This window comes from Hermetia illucens, chromosome 2 (assembly GCF_905115235.1).
Source record: "Hermetia illucens chromosome 2, iHerIll2.2.curated.20191125, whole genome shotgun sequence".
Classification (NCBI taxonomy): Eukaryota; Metazoa; Arthropoda; class Insecta; order Diptera; family Stratiomyidae; genus Hermetia; species Hermetia illucens.
In genome coordinates this window covers 50,589,792-50,610,035 of record NC_051850.1, presented here as the reverse complement: position 1 = coordinate 50,610,035, position 20,244 = coordinate 50,589,792, and the positions used below count along the sequence as shown (strand labels likewise).

Sequence of the window (20,244 nt, the reverse complement as noted above, 5' to 3'; positions counted from 1 at the left end):
TTTTTCGACTATTAATGAACTTAAAGGATGTCACATTTTTAGGTATAATAGAGTGACCGTAAATGTCCAACTTGCAATTTGTTGCTTCTACCCTAAGGAAAATATGAAAGTCAGTTATCAGAGGGCAATCCATTTAATTAAATAATCAAAAATTACCCGGTAGGTGACGTAGATTTACTATGAATGGATGATGTTGTAAGTATAGAATCTCCTGTCCGTTCAACGTTAATATCGCCTATCACGTACGGTCCGTTTATTTACGGAACGGGGTAAACATAAATTGAATATTTACAGTGTATTTCTCCTAAATCGTTTAAAAGCGAATAAAATGTATTCCTGCATTTATAATAATGCTATCGGAACACAGAAAAGCGGTCAAAATCAATATTCACTTCCACAAAGGTGCTGTTTTCACTGATCAGAGGACTTTCAGAAGCTAAATATTTTTTTTTCATTGATTGGAATACTGCTCTTCAAAGAGAGCGTTCATCCCCAAGAAATCATCAGTCTTTATCTTGGATGCGAGCAACAGATACGTTGAGGGGTTCCTTATTCGATGAGCTGCCGCCAGGGTTGTAGGGAGAAAATTCGGACCGAGGTGGAAATTTTGCACGTGCCCCCTCCTCTGAAATTGTACATTTAATCTAATTTCTCGCCTTTCTTAGCGAGAATTCGTTTATCCATTTTTTTCACGAACCTCCACCTATTTCCATTATTTCAAAACATTGAAAAGGAACTCGAAATATTTCATATTTCAGTTAGGCTTGTTCCAAAGTAGGTCTATTTGAACAGAACAGTTGAAAATGCAGGCAATGCTGTGAACTTAGGTGTATTGGCACTATAAAGTCTACTAATGAAAGTAAAATCTCACGTGCACACTCTTTTCCCAGTAATCAATACCTTAACAACAATTTTTGTTGAATTAATAAGTATTCTTTATCTTTGCCAATCGCAGCGCGTTAGGTAGGTTAATGTAGCCGTGTGCATGCTTCCAGCTCCGTCAAGGACACATATTATCGTATGGAAGAAGAGAGACGATAAGACTGTTCAAATGTCGGCAAAATGAACTTTTGGCTCAATCTGTTAACGGTAAATCATCCGAACTAGCATCATAGCACGTCGTCTTAGTTCGCAGTAATAGTCCGATGCTAGTTTCACTGTCCCAACAGTGGTGTGAAAAAAAGTTCGCGAATATAGCACTCGCTTTGTAGATTGATGTTCATCATCATCAGCGGCGCAACAACCGGTATCCGGTCTAGGTCTGCCTTAATAAGGAACTCCAGACATCCCGTTTTTGCGCCGAGGTCCACCAATTCGATATCCCTAAAAGCTGTCTGGCGTCCTGATCTATGCCATCGCTCCATCTTCGGCAGGTTCTGCCTCGTCTTCTTTTTCTACCGAAGATATTGCCCTTAGAAACTTTGCGGGTGAGATCATCCTCATCCATACGGATTAAGTGACTCGCCCACCGTAACCTATTGAGCCGGATTTTATCCACAGCCTGACGTCATGGTATCGCTCATAGATTTCGTCATTATGTAGGCTACGGAATCGTCCATCCTCATGTAGGGGGCCAAAAATTCTTCGGAGGATTCTTGTCTCGAACGCGGCCAAGAGTTCGCATTTCTTCTTGCTAAGAACCCAAGTTTCCGATGAACACATGAGGACTGGCAAGATCATTGTCTTGTACAGTAAGAGCTTTGGCCCTTTGAGTTTTTGTAAGCTGAAATAGGCTCTGTTGGCTGACAACAACCGTGCGCGGATTTCATCGTCATAGCTGTTATCGGTTGTGATTTTCGACCCTAGATAGGAGAAATTATCAATGGTCTCAAAGTTGTAGTCTCCTATCTTTATTCTTCCTGTTTGACCAGTGCGGGTTGATGTTGTTGGTTGGTTGGTTTTCAGTACTGACGTTGCCACCATATACTTTGTCTTGCCTTCATTGATGTGCAGCTCAAGATCTCGCGTTAATTGCCGCCTGCTCGATCTGGATGAAGGCAGTTTGTACGTCTCGGGTGGTTCTTCCCATGATGTCGATATCGTCAGCATAGGCCAGTAGTTCGGTGGACTTAAAGAGGATCGTACCTCTTGCATTTACCTCAGCATCACGGATCACTTTCTCGAGGGCCAGGTAAAAGAGGACACATGACCGTTGCTGATGTCGAATGGTCTTGAGAGTGATCCTGCTGCTTTTATCTGGCCTCGCATATTGGTCAGGGTCAGCCTAGTCAGTCTTATCAATTTTGTCGGGATATCGAATTATCTCATGGCCGTGTACAGTTTTGCCCTAGCTATGCTATCATAGACGGCTTTAAAGTCGATGAATAGATGGTGCAACTGGTGTCCATGTTCCAACAGTTTTTCCACTGCTTGCTGCAGAGAGAAAATTTGATGTATTGCTGATTTGCCTGGAGTGAAGTACCTTTGGTATGGGCCAATGATGTTCTGGGCGTATGGGGCTATCCGGCCTAGCAAGATGGCGGAGAATATCTTATAGATGGTACTCAGCAACGCGATACCTCTATAATTGCTGCCCGGTGTGATATCTCCGTCAGGCATTCATTCGCTTTCCCATAATTTGAGCACAAGTTAATGAACCACTTGGTGGAACTTGTCGCCTCCATATTTAACTAATTCGGCTGTAATTCCATCGGCTTCTGGCGCCTTATGATTTTTAAGCCGATTAATTCAGACGGACTGTTTCTCCTATACTTGGTATTTGTCCATCGTCTTCAGTTGGCGGGACCTCCAACTCGCCGATGGTCTGGTTGTTCAGTAGTTCATCAAAGTACTCAACCCATCGCTCCAATGTGCCCATTCTGACGGAAATCAGATTTCCCTTTGTCTCGGCAGGATGAGCATCGTGGTGTATAAGGCTTCATCCTGCTCATTTGTTGGTAAAATTTGCGCGCCTGGTGCGGTTGTTCCTTGTACTTTTCTAGTTCACAGTATAGGCTGTACGACGCAATGGGCAAAAAGTAAGGAAAAGTTTAAAAATACTCTTTGTCACTTTTAAACGGCTTTGACCCACCTCCTGATTCGAACTCTATTAAAAGAAACCTTATTCATGATCACCGCCTTAATGGGCGGGGGAGCCGGAGCTAAGTGTATAGGCTGTGCGCCGCCATGGGCCAAAAGTAAGGAAAAGTCTAAAAATACTCTTTAACAATTTTAAACAGCTTTAGCCCAGCTCTTGATCCGAATTTAGTGAAAAGAAACCTTATTTCTGATCAGCGCGTTAATGCGCGGGGGGAGCCGGAGGCAAGTGTATACGCTGTGCGACGCAATGGGCGAAAAGTAAGGAAAAGTTTAAAAATACTCTTTACCACCTTTAAACGGCTTTGACCCACCTCCTGATGCGAATTCAATGAAAACAAACCTTATTTGTGATCACCGCCTTAATGGGCGGGGGAGCCGGAGGTAAGTGTAAAGGCTGTGCGACGCCATGGGCCAAAAGTAAGGAATAGTCTCAAAATACTCTTTAACACTTTTAAACGGCTTTGGCCCATTCCCTGATGCGAATTCAATGAGAAGAAACCTTATTTGTGATCATCGCCTTAATGGGCGGGGGGAGCCGGAGGCAAGTGTATAGGCTGTGCGATGTAAAGGGCGAAAAGTAAGGAAAAATTTAAAAATAAAGAAAGAACCCTAAGCGATCACCACGTGGAGGTGGAAATAGGGTTTGGTAGTAGAGCTGCTGATGTTGGTTCAGCAGGCGTTTTCCAGGTTTTATGCTCCATCGTGGGTATCAATCCATGTTTCGCCCTGGTACCTATACTACCCTTTGACCGCCTCCAATTTCGCCCGAATTATATCCACTAGACTACTTCCAATGGGGATATTTGAAATTAAAATTACTAATGTTACTACAAATATATCAAGCAGCATGTTTTCAAAAGCAACACGTAGTTTCCGCAAAAGAGCCTTCAATTGTCTGATGGGCATGTTTTGCAAAAAAAAAAGATTATGTAAACATCCGAAATGCAATTATTTTTGAATTTTCTTCCATCGAAATATCGGCTAGATTCTATTGTGTCCGTTAGAAGCAAATTTCTTTGTTTCCATTCAAAATCCAGCGTTTTTTCCTATTTATGATTTACTGCTGGAATTAATTGAGTATTTATAATAAAATAATATTAACAAATTTTTTTGTTGAACCTCAATTGTGGTACAATATGCTGTCGATTTAAAGGTTTTACTGTCTAAACTGTATTTGCGGATGATGATTCCATACCTGAATGACTTTTTTCAACAACCGTGATTTAGTTGTGCTTTAGCTGCTTCCTCTTCATTAGCTTGGGCTTCTTGATGAGCCTTAAAATCCAAGTCGTTTAATTTTCTTCTTATAGTACGCTTGACAAGGTTCATATTGGCATCTTCCGAATGAGATATTATTTTTTTTAGTAGCAAATCTCACTTTTGCCTCTGGTTCGAAAACCAGCTTAGTTTCCCATTTTCCCCTTCCTTTTTGGCCTCTATTCTACCTGAATAATTTTTTTCTTTAAATCGGCATACACTAGCTTCATATTCAATTTACGTGATACTTCACGATTACAATATATTTTAGTATTGATAAACGATCTATTCTATCTATTGGTAGTTTTTGAGGGGGAGAAAGACCCGTTTGTACCCATGTGTACTCTTCAAATACACTATATTTCGTTTAAATCGTGTAATCATTTAGATAACGTGAAAAAAGAATACTGCATCTAATAACTTGGCCAGAGTCTTTTATTTTCCCATTGTAGAGATGTGTAACTTATGAGTGTCGACTCAAATGTACCACTCACTCCCTTCACGTGAATGAAGCACGTCTTACATCCAACTCAACGCGAGAGGTGTAACTCATGAGTAAGTCGCCTCAAATGTGCCAGTTAGTTCATTCATATGAGTGATCACAAAGGAGCGAATCATCACAGAAGAGTCGACAATATCGAACCGCTGTTGAATATTGATAGTGGGTAGCCCGTGGCGTGATGTACTGTATGCAGAGCGTTCGAGTGTATCTTGTATTGCACATGCAGAAGCATTGTATTTATGAATATTCATAATAATGCATTTAAAGCACCTATAGGTGCATATATGTTTTATTAATTAGCTCTATTTGAAATGTTTTTCATAAAAAACGGAACGGACGAAATTTTCCTTATAGCCATTTCGGACCTTGGCCTTCAGGATGTCCTTCCTTCAACCATCTCGATCCATAGCAATTTTGAAATCCGAGCAGTGGTGCGCTGTCCGAATGTCATTCATACGCTGAACGTGGGCCACATATAGCAACTTCTGAAATTTTATTAATTTGGAGACTTCAGAGTCCTCAAATATTTCATGCTTGTATCTGATTCGCCATTGGTCGTCCTCTCGTTTAATTTCTATTATTCTCCTCAGAACACTCCTCTCGAAGGTGTTGGCCAGTTTTTTGAACGTTTGTGTTAGGGTCCATTCTTCATATCCGGTCTTATTATCGTGTTGTGTGCTCGGTGTTCTGCTTTCCTGTGTATGCAGCTGACTTCTGAAATTGATAGGATCGAGTAGAAGGCCTTATTTGCGTTTATCTTTCGTATAGTATTGACTCTGTTGAGGTACTCTTTTCTATGCTAGACCAAGTGAATCAGTCGACTCACCGGAAAGAGTCATATTTCACACCATTACCCCATTATACTATTCCTTGGTGTGTCCTATTGAGACAAGTCTACATCGCTCATACACGTTTCCAGAGAGCGTGTTATTTCCCGATGAAAAATACCTTTTTAAAGTATCCTCCCCTTAAGTCTACACAGCTGCATATGAAAGGAAGTCCTATTTCCTCTTTTTAAATATTTGAACTACACATTTTTTCCATTAGGCTTATTGAATGCGTATTGCATAAGGAGAAAAATTAATTTGTTTTTTAATTTAAATGCTCCAAATTTATGTAAAGAACATTCACCGAAATATTAATTCATTACCGGCATTGTTATTGAATCGTCAGTCAGCGAATCGAAAGTATCAATATTAGTATGAAATAGAATTGAATAGCAACAGAGTGGATCTAAACAGGATTCTCTTTTGACATTATGAAGATTATTATTATATATATTATATATTAAGGTATACGTCTTATATTCTGCAATTGGCCATTCTTACAGAGATTTACTCCTGCTCAGGTCTGTCAAGAGGGGAAAAAATGGAGAGATTTCAAATCGACACCTACTTTTGTTTTCATCTTACATCGCTGAAATAAGCGCGGTCTCCACACACATTTCTGGTGCGTGTCGAAAGAATTACTCGCCTGATATACTTCAAACTCCTCCTGCATGCTTATACATCATTTTCATGCAATAAGTATAAACCTCAAATTTTAGTGGAAAAAGATTTTTTTTTTAACATGGAACACACTTTTTCCAAATAAGAAAATGGCCAAATTTCAACCTTAATATAAAGCACACAACTTCAAACCTTAATATAAAGCAGTTAAAATTTCAGATATCTTCTGTTGTTTTTTTAATAGCGATTTTAAAAGATACTCCTCATGAGTTGCCCTCTTAATTGCATAGTTTCAGGAATACGCGGATTTTTCCTCTCTCTCTCCGTCCTTGCTATATTCAAACACTTAGCACTGCATCTGACTAAATTTATTATGTTTATTATGAATCATAAAACAAAATGAATAACAACTTACAAAATCTCAAATTTTGATAATGCAATTAACAAATAAGTAGGCCTCAAGTCAAGCAGAATTTATGCTTCCTTAGCTAACTTTGCGAATACAAAGACGCAATGGCCGGATCTTCCGTTTCATAGATTATCAAAACATCACGGAACTTATCTAATAATTGAAGCAGCTGAGATCGGCGTAGATTCTCAAAGTACATAATCTCTTCTAGATGGTGTTCACCTTTGAAGTAACCAGCTTGCCAAAGCTTAACCATCAATGCCAAGTCTTCGGGATTCGATGCGGCCGGAATGCGTCGTACAGCAGCGCGATCTTGTTCTTGGAAGACATTTAATAGCTCTTTAATTTTATCCTCGTCTTCAACTGACGCCAAACTATCACAGTTATCAGAACTTAGAGATGCCGATTGTGTCATGCTATAATGAAGTGATCATACAATCAATTAGAAAATACCAACAGTAATAACAGTAGTAATACTAATCATACCTAAAATTTGATTTATGGCTGGATGATGGTTGCGCTACAATATTGTCAGAGACGGTCGAATCAGCAGCCGAAAATTGATCTTCAGTGTTTGATCTGTGGCTGGTATTCGGTACGGGCAGTGGTTGACTAGACATGCTCAAAAGAGAGCTGGCATTTCTAGAAAAACAAACTTTATAAATATTGTAGGAAGTATTATAAACCAATCTTACATATCGTCATCATTATCAAGGGACATTTCACTATGATTTTCATCGACTGTCGGACCGAGCTCATATTCCGTTGATATTTCATCACATTCCCCATGGTCATTCGGCATGAATTGAACGTATGTATGCAGTTGCATCAGTAAATGATGCTGCAGCATCCATAAAACCATCTGAGCTAATATTCCTTGCCGTGCGGGTTGTTGTAATGGCGTAGTGAGATGCCCAATAGACGTTGGCAGTGAAAAATCGCTAATCACTTCAAATAAAGACATTCCTGGAAACTCTGTGGAAAATTTCTCAACCAATGGCGAATTTGTGTAAAGAGGCGCATCAGGAGCAATAACATACACATTGGTTTCGCACAATGGATATATGATGGTTGCTTTCGCCCAATATACTAAATGACCCACAAGTTCATAAACATGGTCAATCGGAAGATCTGCATCTGAAGCCATGTTTTGGAGGCTTTTCAATGGATTATATACTTCAATTAATTTAAGAAGCATCAACGCACCCGATGGCGGGACACAATCTAGCAGTTCCGCAAAATTAACCAACAAAAGCATTCCATGGTATGGTTTCAAAGAATGTAAACATCGATCTATGGTTTCCGGTTCGACGATGACACCTTTCTTATGGAATTGATGGGCTTTTTGTGGTAGGCAGAAGCATAGTGTTACGAATTGATTTATGGTAATGTTTAGTAGTCCGGTCGTACAAAGATCGTGATATATTGACTTAAGGCACTGTGCTAATGTTGATCTTTCCAAGACTAGGTCGAATGCTTCCAACTCCGATTTCCCGCGATCTTGTTCAATAACCGCTGCGATTTCATCGTGCGTTTTCACCATGAGATTCATTTCTTCAGATAAATAGCCTACACGATTCTCTTCATGCACTAATGCATATCCAAGCTTCTTGCTCAATTCATAGTAACATGTTACTATGGAATAACTCGCCTGCGCGTATAGTGCGAATACGATATTTATTAGAATAAATGATGTATCCTCTTTGCTTTCCTTGGCTTGCATTAGGGTCGGATGACCAACAAAGCGGACATCGTTTACTTTCAACTCAAATTTTCTGTTGCATAGTTCTGATTTTACAGCAAAAAGGGTGGAAAGAACTTCATCGGGAAAACCGGACAGTTGTCCATTGTGAATATTTGATGTTTGTTGCTGTGCATTTTGGAGAACATCGTCATTTATTAGTATCGAATAGGGGTTGCGACGTTTACTTTCGCTGCTGATGTCGTTCTGAGTTTCCACTTTATAGGGATATCGGAAAAGGAGTCGATCTCCTTTACTATCTGATTTCACTATAATAATGCTCAACGGGTTCACTTCCATTCTATCGAATCATTTATTGTATCTGAAAATGAAAAATTTCGCAATATTATTTTCGAGTATTATAAATTGTTTATATTTTGCCGACGAAAAGTTTAAGACCAGCTGGTATAATTGACTTTCTTAACTTATTCTTGAAAAGATATTCTACGATGACCAAAAAGTAAGAAGGGAATCATAAATCAGCACCGGGAGACGCTGTATTCACTTTGGCTTGCCGGCCGTGATGCAGTAGGCGATAATCAGCGCAATCAGACCCGAGTCTGCACGGGGACTCATCTGAAGTGGCAATTAGTCACAAAACCTTACCAGGGGTATATTGGTACCATGGGAACCGGGATAGCCCCTGGACTCTCATACTTCGGGTGAACTCCCGTTGTATGTGAGTACAGCTCGGTTGTTTGCGGTTGGCCCCCTAGTGGGAGCTTCATGGGGGCTGTAGTTACGCTCAAGCGAGAAGAGACCTTCGGGCCTCGGCGTGCTGTTGCGTCTCAACACGGGTGCCGTACTCCTTAGTTCGGTAGAGATTTTGGCAGGTCTATAGAAGTTACAGCTATTTATAGAAGTTACAGCTTGATAACCATGCAGTTTACTTGGTAATATTGCTAACTGAGCTTCGCTTAATGTCCAGTTATTGTAACACATTCTTTTTGCTTGAACGAACCTGCAACTAAATCGCTTTCAACTTTAAATAGCAGCCAGTGCCTATTGTTTTGCGTATCCACTACGTTACTCTCTCTTACTCAAACAACATACTCCACAGAAGTGGCGATAGCACACCTCCTTGGGGCAGCCTTCCGCTGCTCAGTTGTCAGAGCACTTCACCACACAGCAATCTTTACGTTAGCATAGATCCACTTAATTAATATTTTATGGGTACCATGCGCACAGCACAAAGTTTTTGGAAAGGCAAGCACTCACGTAATCGCAGGTACTCACGTAATCGTCATTCAGAGTTGAATCCTTTATCTTTGGAACCAAAGAGTGAAGAGAAGACTCACAGGACACGCTGAGAAGCATTTAGTGGGCGCGACCTTAGCGTGATTTCGCGAATCTGATTCCGGAAATTTCAACGAAAATGATGTCAGCTTGATCTGTATGAAGTTCTTTGGATTTGAATAAACATCTTTCCCAGGCTTAGATATGAAGACTGCCTTAACCTTCTGCAAACGCGTAGCCCAGCGCAGGACATCCTCGAAAAATATTTCTTAGAAGTGGCTCTAAGTGTTCTATACCCTCGTTTAACATCGCTGGATAGGTGCCACTCATGGCAGGTGCTTTAAAATGTTCAAAGGACAGTATAACAGGTCTTGCTTATTCATTGCTAACTATCGCTCTAGCAGTTTTCTAATTCCCCTCGAAAGATTTGTAGAAACCGCCAACCCTCTCCTCTAAACTTCTATTATTTATTCTAATGGATAGTGTACTTCCAAGAGAGTCTATAGAAACTCAACTCTTGAGTTCGTGAAAGCTCCATTTGGTTTTTTAAGAGAGTCCAACTTGGTCAACCAATCGTTTTTAAGGACTCTTTCTCTTTTGTCTTCTAGTTCCTCACAATATGCTCTAAATTAGTCTTGCTTCGAACGTGTTAGGAGCTTCTTATATTCACGTTGTGAATTCCTTAAGTTTAACCAACCTCCATTCTGATTGCTTTTACAAGTACGATTCAGAATCGCCTGGTTGATTTCCCGAGTTTTTGCAGTTCTTGGATCAGCAGGGGATCATTGACCACGTTTGGCGGACTCCAACAACCTTGAAGTGCAGATTGTTAGGTTAATTACTTTACTTTGTTTTGTCACCGGTCTTATTCGAGTTTCGAGTCCCTCTCATTAAGAGAGTTGCTGTACTCTCCTTTCTTCCTGGCTGTGCCGTAAACCCAAGCTTTCCATTGAAGGGGAGAGCATATCTTCCATAGATTTCTCCGTGGAGGAACATTGCTTTTGAACGAAGTGAAGATAATACTTAACGACTTCAATGCAAAAATCGAATAGGAGCTGGTTCACCGTGGAATTACTGGGAGCGGGCTTGACAACAAGGAGTGAAAAGGGGGTCCCCCCGGGTCCGGAGCATAAATTTCCATTGAAAAAAGGATGAAAAAACACCCGCATAATAATCCCAAAGCCGTATAAATTTTATCCTCGGGCCCGGATTTTCTTTCACAATATAAATAACGAAAACGGAAGCAGGCTCCTAAAGTTAGATTGCCGCAGAAACATGGTAATCTCATCGACTTGTTCCTCTCACAGTAGGATCCAGAAGAGAACATTGGCCCCATCAAATGGACCGAGGTTTAATCAGATTGATCAACCCCTCAGTGAGAAACAAGCTGCATCTACCATCCTTGACATGAGTTCATACCGCCGGGAAAATTGCGAAAATACATGGACTACTATCCTGTCAAGACAAGATATCGATGCCAGATAGCAAATAATGGGAATAGTAGGCTCACACAGAACGAAGAAGTGACATTGAAATATGTTGGAATATTAGAACAATAAATCTTGCAGGCTGAATCGACACCAAGGAGTCGATAGCATTGACGTGGAGTCAACTGAAAGATGCAATCAAGCCGACTGGACAGGAAACTATCAGATATGGAGCTCCGCACAAAGGAATGAATGGTTAGATGAACAGTCGCAGACGGCCATCGATGCAAAAACCACTAAACATATACAATATCAGAAGCGACCCACACAGAATTAAAACGTATCACTGACAATATCTCGAGAAAGATGAAACGCAAGCATATATGTAAATTACAAAATAAGAGACATAATTTTAAATCCGTTTACAGATTTATGAAAAGAATGTCAGCAACCCAGAATTATATTTTGCAGGAAAGCAGCGGAAAATTTTATTGGACATAAGAAACGGACTAAAAAACGATGGGTCTAATATTTTCAGAAGGTACTCAATGCCAAAACACAATCTCTACACATCACAGGACCAGAAGCCATACAGGTGCATGTCCCAGCACCTACACTAAGAAAGTAGGTCCGAACCCTTCTTAAAAAATGTTCTTGATGAAAGACAGGGAGGATTTTAACGTAAAAATCAACGATTGGTCAGATATTTTCAGTGAAGCAGATACTGACGAAGTGTGAATATAATGTTGATATCCATACAAATCCATATTGTGCGCTTGGTACTGTACAAAACATTGTCTAAATTTAGAGTTCCGACGAAACTAAACCCAAGCGTCTGATGAATTGCCTTTGACCTGGACGAAACTGAAATTCATCTATTTTTGCAAATTTGGTTTCTAGCCCAGAAAATAGGGGTCCCTGGACCATAAACAAAAGAAGAAAATTTCTTTCTAATTGGTCTTGTCCGCCATAAACTGAACTCCCTCAAATACTTGAACAAAATTCAGATTAAGAGGGACCTTTATGAGGTTGAAAAATCGGATTTCTTCTTTCCGTGTCAATAGATTCTTAATATATTTGAGAATATACAGAGGTTAATACTCAATGTTCGCGTAGATACAAAGACGAAAGCAGGACTGTTCAATATATGATATTTAGCAGTTTCGAGCACCATGCAATTTTTGGATCTGAAAGTTGGCTAGCAATACAAAATTGTTGCCGGACAGGAAAGGTAACGAATGAAAAGAGGAAACACGTGGCACTCGTTGTCCAACATGGAAGCTTGTATTGCCCGTAGCTTAGAGCAGATGCATACAAGTCAACTTTCCGAAGAAAATGAAGGTCTACTATATGGATCAGGAATAGCTGATTAGCGGAGAGTTACTGTAAATATTCGAAAAATGGTACTTTTGTTATCGAAAACTTTCGAGGTTCGTTTCCATTTTTATGGTTGTCGGAATCAATTATAGCTTCTTCTCTTCAGTAATAAATTATCTTTTATTTGAACTAAAAAAAAAACCTGTTGAAAAAAAATTTGTACAATTTTTGTACCAAGTCGAAGTGGGTTTTTTTGTTCTTTTTTGAAAAACCATATTTTGCTCTTCAAACCTTCAAAACGTTGAAAATGTTGGATTCGTTCCGGTTTTTTTGGTTCACCCAGCAGAAAAAGATGTAGCAAGGAAAACTTTATTCGATTTTTTTCGCTTCACAGAAGAATGGCATTTTGAACCTAAAATATATCTTAAAACACACAAAATAATTTTGCTGAGCTCAACTTATTAGGTGGTTTTTGCCATGTATATAAAAGGGGGAAAACACCTACTAATCACTTCAGTCAAGCTGGTCGCAGGGCATAGATGGGGCAGAGTCTGATGAGTTACTTCTGCCCTGAACGAAACCGCAAGTCGTCTACTTTTTGGACAACAAATGTGTCTAGCGCTCGAGCAAAGCTACAAAGTCAGCCAACAGCATGTTTCGGCGCAGACTTCAGATTAAAGTAAGATGATAGGCTGGCCCCAACATTATTCAACACCGCTCTGAATTGTATAATCCGAAAGATGCTAGTGAATCTAAATAGTACGCTACTGTACATCAGCCCAGATAGTGACCTATACGGATAATGTACATATTCTGGTAGGATCGAAAAAGAGCACGAGCTAGCCCTGGTGGAGAAGAAGTTGGCCTAAAAATAAGAGAATAGAAGACCAAAAAGCTCCAATGAACAGGTCATGTGGACCATATAGGCGACAGAATAATTACGACAATCAACTGGAAACAACCGAAACAGATGGGACTCAGTGGATAAGGAAAGTAGCACCCTGTACGGTTTCTGAAATTGGAGGACAAGATCACTCGACCGATAAAAGAGGTGATGCAGACATCGAGAGACCAGGGACCGTCATCGAAATCTAGCCCCATAGAAGATCTGCTAGATTTTCTCCTTGTCTGCATCCCAAGTCTATAGAGGTGCACAAGAGACAACCATCATCATTATCGGAGTGCTCTTTAGCTTACACTGAATTTCATTTATCACGCTTTACTGATGTACTATTATAAACCCTACACCAGGCTCGCACTCTTTAGAATATAACAATACAATCTAGCAAGATGGGAAATTGTTGACCATGGACCAGGCACCTTGCTTGTTTGTAGTCAGAACGCTTAATCTGTATTTAGATATTTTCGCTTAAGCTGGAAGGGTGAGCATTCTGAGGACCATCAACGCCTTTCTCATGGAGAGTGACCACATTCCAAAACTAACCTTTAGGTTTGTACGAGCATTAAAGATAATGTCCCAAAGGTTACCCTTATCCGCTTCCTCAGCAGCAATGTTCTGATTGAAGGCTGCTGGTCCACAATTCCTCTATAGTTAAATTAACTTTGTAGAAAATATTATTGGCCTTATATTGGTCATGGATATATTGGATTTGATAATAAGAGAGAGATATGTGTGGAAACCATTGAGCATCTGTTTGCCCTCTTTCAACCCACCTTCGTCAAAGAAACAAAAAGTTATTGCATTTAGCCGTATATAAGTTTGTATAATTGTATATATATGTATATTTCTGCCTGGTTCACTGTCTTGCACTCTAGTTGTGGACCAACTTGTTCACTTATTTCTCGTCAAGTTTTTGGCGCTCTTAATAGTTCAGTGTTTTTATGGCTGATAGTAAGCCAAGCAATCTAACTTAATTTCGTGCGCAAACAGTACCTCCGTAGGGTCCATATACAATATTGATAAATCTTACCTTAAATGGGTGTGTTGGAGAATAAATGTATAAAAGTATGTTTAATTTAACATTAACACTCAATTATATAAATCATACCACTATTCAAAGCCAAATGTTAAAAGCAGATTCTCCCCTCACCATTTGCAACCACGAAGACCTTCCCTGCACACCATCCGCCAGAACTGGTATTTTCCACTTTAATGATCTACTATACTTTACTGAAGTATGCAGAAACCTCTATCTAAATGTTTAGAAAATAAATAACCAAACTCCAACACTCCATAGTCCAAAAACCAAACTAGCCACAATCCGAGCGATCAAATGTCAAAGCCATTACCAGCTGTTAATTTTCCCTTGTAAGTCAAACTGATAAGAAAATGTCTATGGAATATTTTTCCAATATAAAAAATGAAATGGAATCATCGAAAACATCGAAGAAATTTCCCAGCTTCAGAGGTTAAAACCAAATGTCAAAAAATCGTCCAGGTTACTAGATTTTGCGACAGTGACGCATTTTCTGTGCTTTCCGAAGATCCTCGGCCGGTAATATTGTACTCCAAAAGGTTTTAGAAAGAAGTAAAATGGACAAAGACAGCGCTGCGATTCAGAAGAAACTCCAAGCTGAATTGGAACAGTTTCAAGCCGGACAAAAAGGTGATTTATTATTGTGTTGGGTAGGCTGACCATCATTTGAACTTAGAGTGTTAAATATTTTCTACTTCGATAATTGATTTTTGACTTCATTAACTGGTAATGTTTAAAATAAGGTTCAAATGGTAGCTGCCCCAACAGTTTATTCTATTCTGGCCTAGGAAATATTTCCACCCACAGAATTATTTTGAGGTTAACCGTGCCGCGACGATTACTTGCGGATCCAAATTCTGGCCATCTGTTGAAAATATTCATTTCCTTTTGCAGATTTCAGTAAATTAGTCCAACAAAGACAAATCCTTGAGGGTCAACTAAACGAAAACAAATGCGTCCTTGAAGAGTTGGATCTTTTGAAGTCGGAAAATCTAGTGTATAAGCTTTACGGACCCGTACTTGTGAAACAAGATCTTCAGGAAGCTCGGCAAAATGTTGGAAAACGTATGGAATACATAAAGAAAGAGTTGAAACGATGCAATGATACATTGGAAACGCTAGAGAAGAAACAGGATAAGCATCGTGAGAGTTTGCAGAAGTTGCAGCAGCAATACCAAGTTGCCGTGGCTATGAAGTAGATACAAGCAGCGAATGCTCGGATCATCGTAATTCTTACTTTTAATGCAAACTTCACACGTTTATTTTTGTCTCATAAACTTTGTTATTTTATAAGCCCTCATAAATTATATGAATACTTGAATAACAGTTGGTAACATTCGAAAAATTGTGTAGTTGTTTGGTATAAGGTTGCCAGGAATAAATTCTCGGCATAAGGAGGAGGGTTTGTGGGATTACGAATGGCGAAAGAGTTTGTTTCTTTAAAGGTAATATTTCTACGCAATGCTAGGAAAGTATTGGCCGAGATCTTCATATTATGCTTTCTGAATTTGGTAGACTATTCATAATGAAGGAAGTAATATAAAGTAAGACTGCTTCATTCCCAACGGTAACTAGTTTATGTGACGGAGGATTTTACAATTGTTATTTTGTTGTGGTCTTTACGCTAATATTTTAAATAACTAATTTTTATTTTACATTCTTATCTTTTCGTTTTGTGTGAAAGAAAACTTTTAAAATCGATTCAACGTCTGTCTGTCCGTTTGCCACACGAGATTCACTCCGAAACAACTAGAGTTAACGTTACGAAATTGGGTTACCATATGTAGTCTGCGAACCGCTACACAGGCAACGACTTGCACCATTTCATGTTGAGTTTAAGGAGCGAAAGGTCTCGGTCTCAGCAAAATCAGGAAAAAAAAAATGCAATGATGCATCTATAAAAAATCTAGGCTTCAAAGTACATCACATTACGATATCTGCTCATATAAAGTTAATAATAGCATATTTCTATATTTCAGAGATTTATCCGAAAACTAGTGGCGTAACACATCTTGATCACATCCGAAACTGGTGCTAACGAGTATTCACTTGCCAACATTGGTCTGGACATCGAAGGCAATGGTAAACGATCAAAGGGAGATTGATAGACCAGTAGCTTACTTCAAACTACTATTTTATTTTTCAGTGTAGATATATATTTCGGGAACAACTTACCCCCTTTATCAGTACAAAGCTAGTAGTAGGGGGTAAGTTGCTCCGGAAATATACATCTACACTCAAAAATGAAATTGTAGTTTGGAATAAGCTGCTGGTCTATCAATTTTAGGCTAGACTACCAATAGAAGGCAATATCTGACCAAAGGGAGGCCTGAAATAACGGGGGTTTGATAGTCTCGCGACTACACTTTTTACGCTTAAAGACATGTATGATGTCATCATCATATAAAGTGAACTCATATGACCGGAAAGCTGAGTGGTTAGAGCACAGGGCTGTCGTACGGAAGATTGCGTTTCCAATCTCACTGGTGGCAGTGGAATTTGTATCTTGATTTGACGTCCGATACCAGTCGACTCAGCTGTGAATGAGTACCTGAGTCAAATCAGGATAATTATCTCGGTCGAACGCAATGCTGACCACATTGCCTCCTATAGGATACTGTAATCCTGTAGTGTACTGTTACGGTCTTGAATGAAGTGCTCTAACACACTTCAAGGCCCTGATTTAATGGGATTGTTACGTCAACGATTATTATTATAGGGCCGGCGGAGTTGTAGATTGGAGACGTATCAATATTTTGAATTTTTAGTTGTGTACATAGCTCACACAAGATGAACATAAAACCTTTATACTCAAAGCGTCGAGTTTCCCGTATTCCAACTTGTTTTTTAAGATACATCATTATTATGGTAACGATGGAATCTCACGCATGTAATATGTGGCAAAAAATTCGAAGATTTCCCATACGTTCAAAACAAATATTTTTTTTTATAGTCATTGGGGGGTACCAAATGAATTGTCTGTATCAGTGCTAATATCACTCCTGATACTATTTCCACAAAAGGGAGAAGTTGAATAACATTTGACTTGGTACATCTGTTAATTGACAAACAGATTATAACGAGCCGACCTTGAATATCGGAAATTACGAGAGTCAGGAAAATATGACCATTTTTTAAGTGATATGACCGTTTTTAAAGAGATTTTTTTCTCTATTTTGCTGTATATTTTCCTTGTACTTATACATATTTCCCCAGTGATCAATTAGAAATAATATTGGTAGTGGGTGCGAAAGTGGGAGGTCCCCCTGCACATGAGAGGAGATTTCCTGGAAATCAGACTCTTTCGACTCTTCAACAACGCTTCGTAACCAAATACCGGTTTATATTTGGCTAACCTTCGTACATTCGTGCCAACTTTCTGCTAAGTTTCCAAAATATCCTTTTACAATCGTATGTGTACTTGAATGGGGTGGATTGAGGCATAGTCTAAGAGCACTCAGAAAGTAGCATTGTAGCATCAAATAATGAATCTTCCCGACTGCAACACACAGGCCTCGTATTTTCCGATATCACGAGCGCATTCGGACAAGTATTTTTTTGCTACCAATTTTACTTCACGTTTGCTTTCGTACCTTTTGTGGAATCCATGCATTTTTTATGACTTCAAATCCCGCCGCGCCTTCAACGCAGCAATTATAGGACGTGTAAAATTTTATAGGCAACGCGGAGGTTCAAAAGAACCCTTTCATATTGCCGAGCCTGGCCAAGACAGGGGCATGCAAACCGGCAGACTTGACTGATCAACTTTTTTTGGGGTAGCTCTGCCACCGTGATTGACAGTAATCTGTCCACATGTTTATTTTCGCCATTCCTAATATTTTCAATAATTATAAATGACCAAAGGTTACATTGTTAATAAATTAATTAAACTTGTAAAAAAATTATAATTACAAAAAAAACGTGCGTTGTGAAAATCTCCAGTTTTGGATGCTGTGAAATCAAAAAGATTTATGAACACTAAACAAGTGGTCGGATAGTTGAGTGGTTAAATAACAAGCTGTCGTTCAAATCTCACTGGAATGTCGGATACCAGTAGACTCAGCTGGGTACCTGAGTTAAAATCAGGGTAATAATTTCGGGCGAGCGTACCGTTGCGGTCTTAAGTGAAGTGGGCTAACACACTTCAAGGCCCTGATCCAATTGGATTGTTGCGCGTGTAGAATATTTGGGATTTCAAGCGAAATAGTTAGTTTTGGAAAAATGTGCAACGCAAGGTTCACTAATGTTATTTTGACAAAAAACCATTTTATTTTTTTTAGTCGAAAATATGCCTGCACCATAAAGCATACCTTCTGATTTCACTTTTGTTCACTCTAGCCCTTCTACGTTTACTCCTTTTGAGGAGTCAAAGTCAAATAGCTGGCAGGATAAGGAGCTCCGAATGTGTTTTTCGACTAATAAAGGCCGATTTTTTAAAAGTTAGTACAAAACCCTTTAAAAAAGAAGAACAATTTTCTTTTCTTTTGTGTATATAAGTTTTTTTTTCTTTTCTCAAATCGGCCTCAAAAGGCGGTCTACTACTACTAGCCCATTGAGGCCTATACTGAGGGATATCGCTAAGTTAGGGGTAGTTGATCCCGAGTCTCAGTCTTGAATGTGTGGTCAAAGTGAACTCTAAAAAAAATGGGTTATTTGTTGGGAAATACATCTGCATTTTAGTAATCTGAAAGCAAACATTCAAACATTTTCTTATCCTGTATACTTGTCTCTATCATTCGAACCACGATTATAATTTTATCTTACTGGTTCGGACCAGAATTATTAATGTGTAGAATATTTTGCGAAAATTTCACCCCGATCAGTTAAACAGAGTTTTATTTGTACTTCTCATCTGTTTACACGGCTTTAAAATGTCCATTTTGTATGCACGTTAAAATCGTTTGTATTCTTGTATTTACTGGAACTTCGTAGATGCTTTGAATTTATGTCTGAACAACATATTCTTCCTTCAAAATATATAATAGAAAAAATCGATTACTGGAAACCGCCACATAGGAAAGCTCCCTTAATTGCAGCAGAACCCCCCTGTAAGAAGAGCGAAATGGCATCAAGAGAAAAATTAATATTCAAACGAGGCTCTTTTCAATCCTTGGTACTTTATTTTATTGAAAAAAGATAGCCAGAATGACTATCTAGATCGTCTGGGATATAAAATTCTCATAGAAACTTGTAAATAAATATTCGATCTGACTCCCGAATCGTAGTTGTATAATGGTCAAAAGTGAGTCAATGAAGAATGGCTAAGATATATTGTATGTATATAAAGTCGTGTATAGATCATGAAGGGCTAACAGAAATCATTTAAATGAACTCCATTAAGAAAATGTTGAGATCTCAAAAGAGATTCTAAAATATTTGGAATATATCGGAGAAGTTTTCAAAAAAATTCTCAATGTGTAAATCTTTGATCACGGTCAAGAAAGAGCTCAAAGCCTGTACTCTCGCCACCAAGTATTTATTAGATTTATTCTTAAATAATATTTCCATGTATAGATAGCTCAATTCTATGTTCCTAGCTCCAAGTTTAATTCTCTACTTCTAGTTTAGATTGAAAATGTTCCCATTTAGATTTTTCTTATCACCTTGTTAATATTTGAAATGCATTTTTATAGTACTCCATATTTGATTTCAGCTTACCAAAGAGTCAAAGCTCTTACTATACAAGGCAAGGACTTTCCTCATATATTCCATGGAGACTTGGGTTCTGCAAGAAAAATTACGAACTCTTGGCCGCGTTTGAGAGAAGAATCCTCCGAAGAACTTTTGGCCCCCCACACGAGGATGAACGATTCCGTAGCCTACATAATGACGAAATCTATAAGCGATACCACGACTATCTGGTTGTGGATAAAATCCGGCTCAACAGGTTGCGGTGGGCGGGCCACTTAATCCGTATGGGTGGGGATGATC

General features: G+C 39.0%; 2 protein-coding genes across 4 annotated transcripts; one reads left to right on the top strand and one right to left on the bottom strand.

Moving 5' to 3' along the window:
• Positions 1 to 6,599: 6,599 nt before the first annotated feature.
• LOC119648760 (GATOR complex protein NPRL3) lies at positions 6,600 to 14,641 on the bottom strand. Of its 3 annotated transcripts, none has more exons than XM_038050589.1 (4): positions 14,308 to 14,641; positions 7,351 to 8,718; positions 7,142 to 7,297; positions 6,600 to 7,071 (listed from the first exon to the last, which is right to left on the bottom strand). In XM_038050589.1, the coding sequence occupies exons 2-4, from the start codon at positions 8,694 to 8,696 to the stop codon at positions 6,735 to 6,737; spliced, it is 1,839 nt and encodes a 612-aa protein (XP_037906517.1). In that variant the 5' UTR covers positions 8,697 to 8,718; positions 14,308 to 14,641; the 3' UTR covers positions 6,600 to 6,734. The 3 variants fall into 3 exon arrangements, with proteins under 3 accessions (XP_037906517.1, XP_037906515.1, XP_037906514.1); XM_038050587.1 differs by having other exon boundaries at positions 14,386 to 14,640; XM_038050586.1 differs by having other exon boundaries at positions 14,428 to 14,639.
• Positions 14,642 to 14,741: 100 nt separating this feature from the next.
• On the top strand, positions 14,742 to 15,661 carry LOC119648761 (probable prefoldin subunit 6). Its single transcript, XM_038050590.1, has 2 exons — positions 14,742 to 14,943; positions 15,208 to 15,661. Exons 1-2 carry the CDS (start codon positions 14,871 to 14,873, stop codon positions 15,510 to 15,512), a joined length of 378 nt encoding a protein of 125 aa, XP_037906518.1. The 5' UTR covers positions 14,742 to 14,870; the 3' UTR covers positions 15,513 to 15,661.
• The last annotated feature ends 4,583 nt before the right edge of the window (positions 15,662 to 20,244 follow it).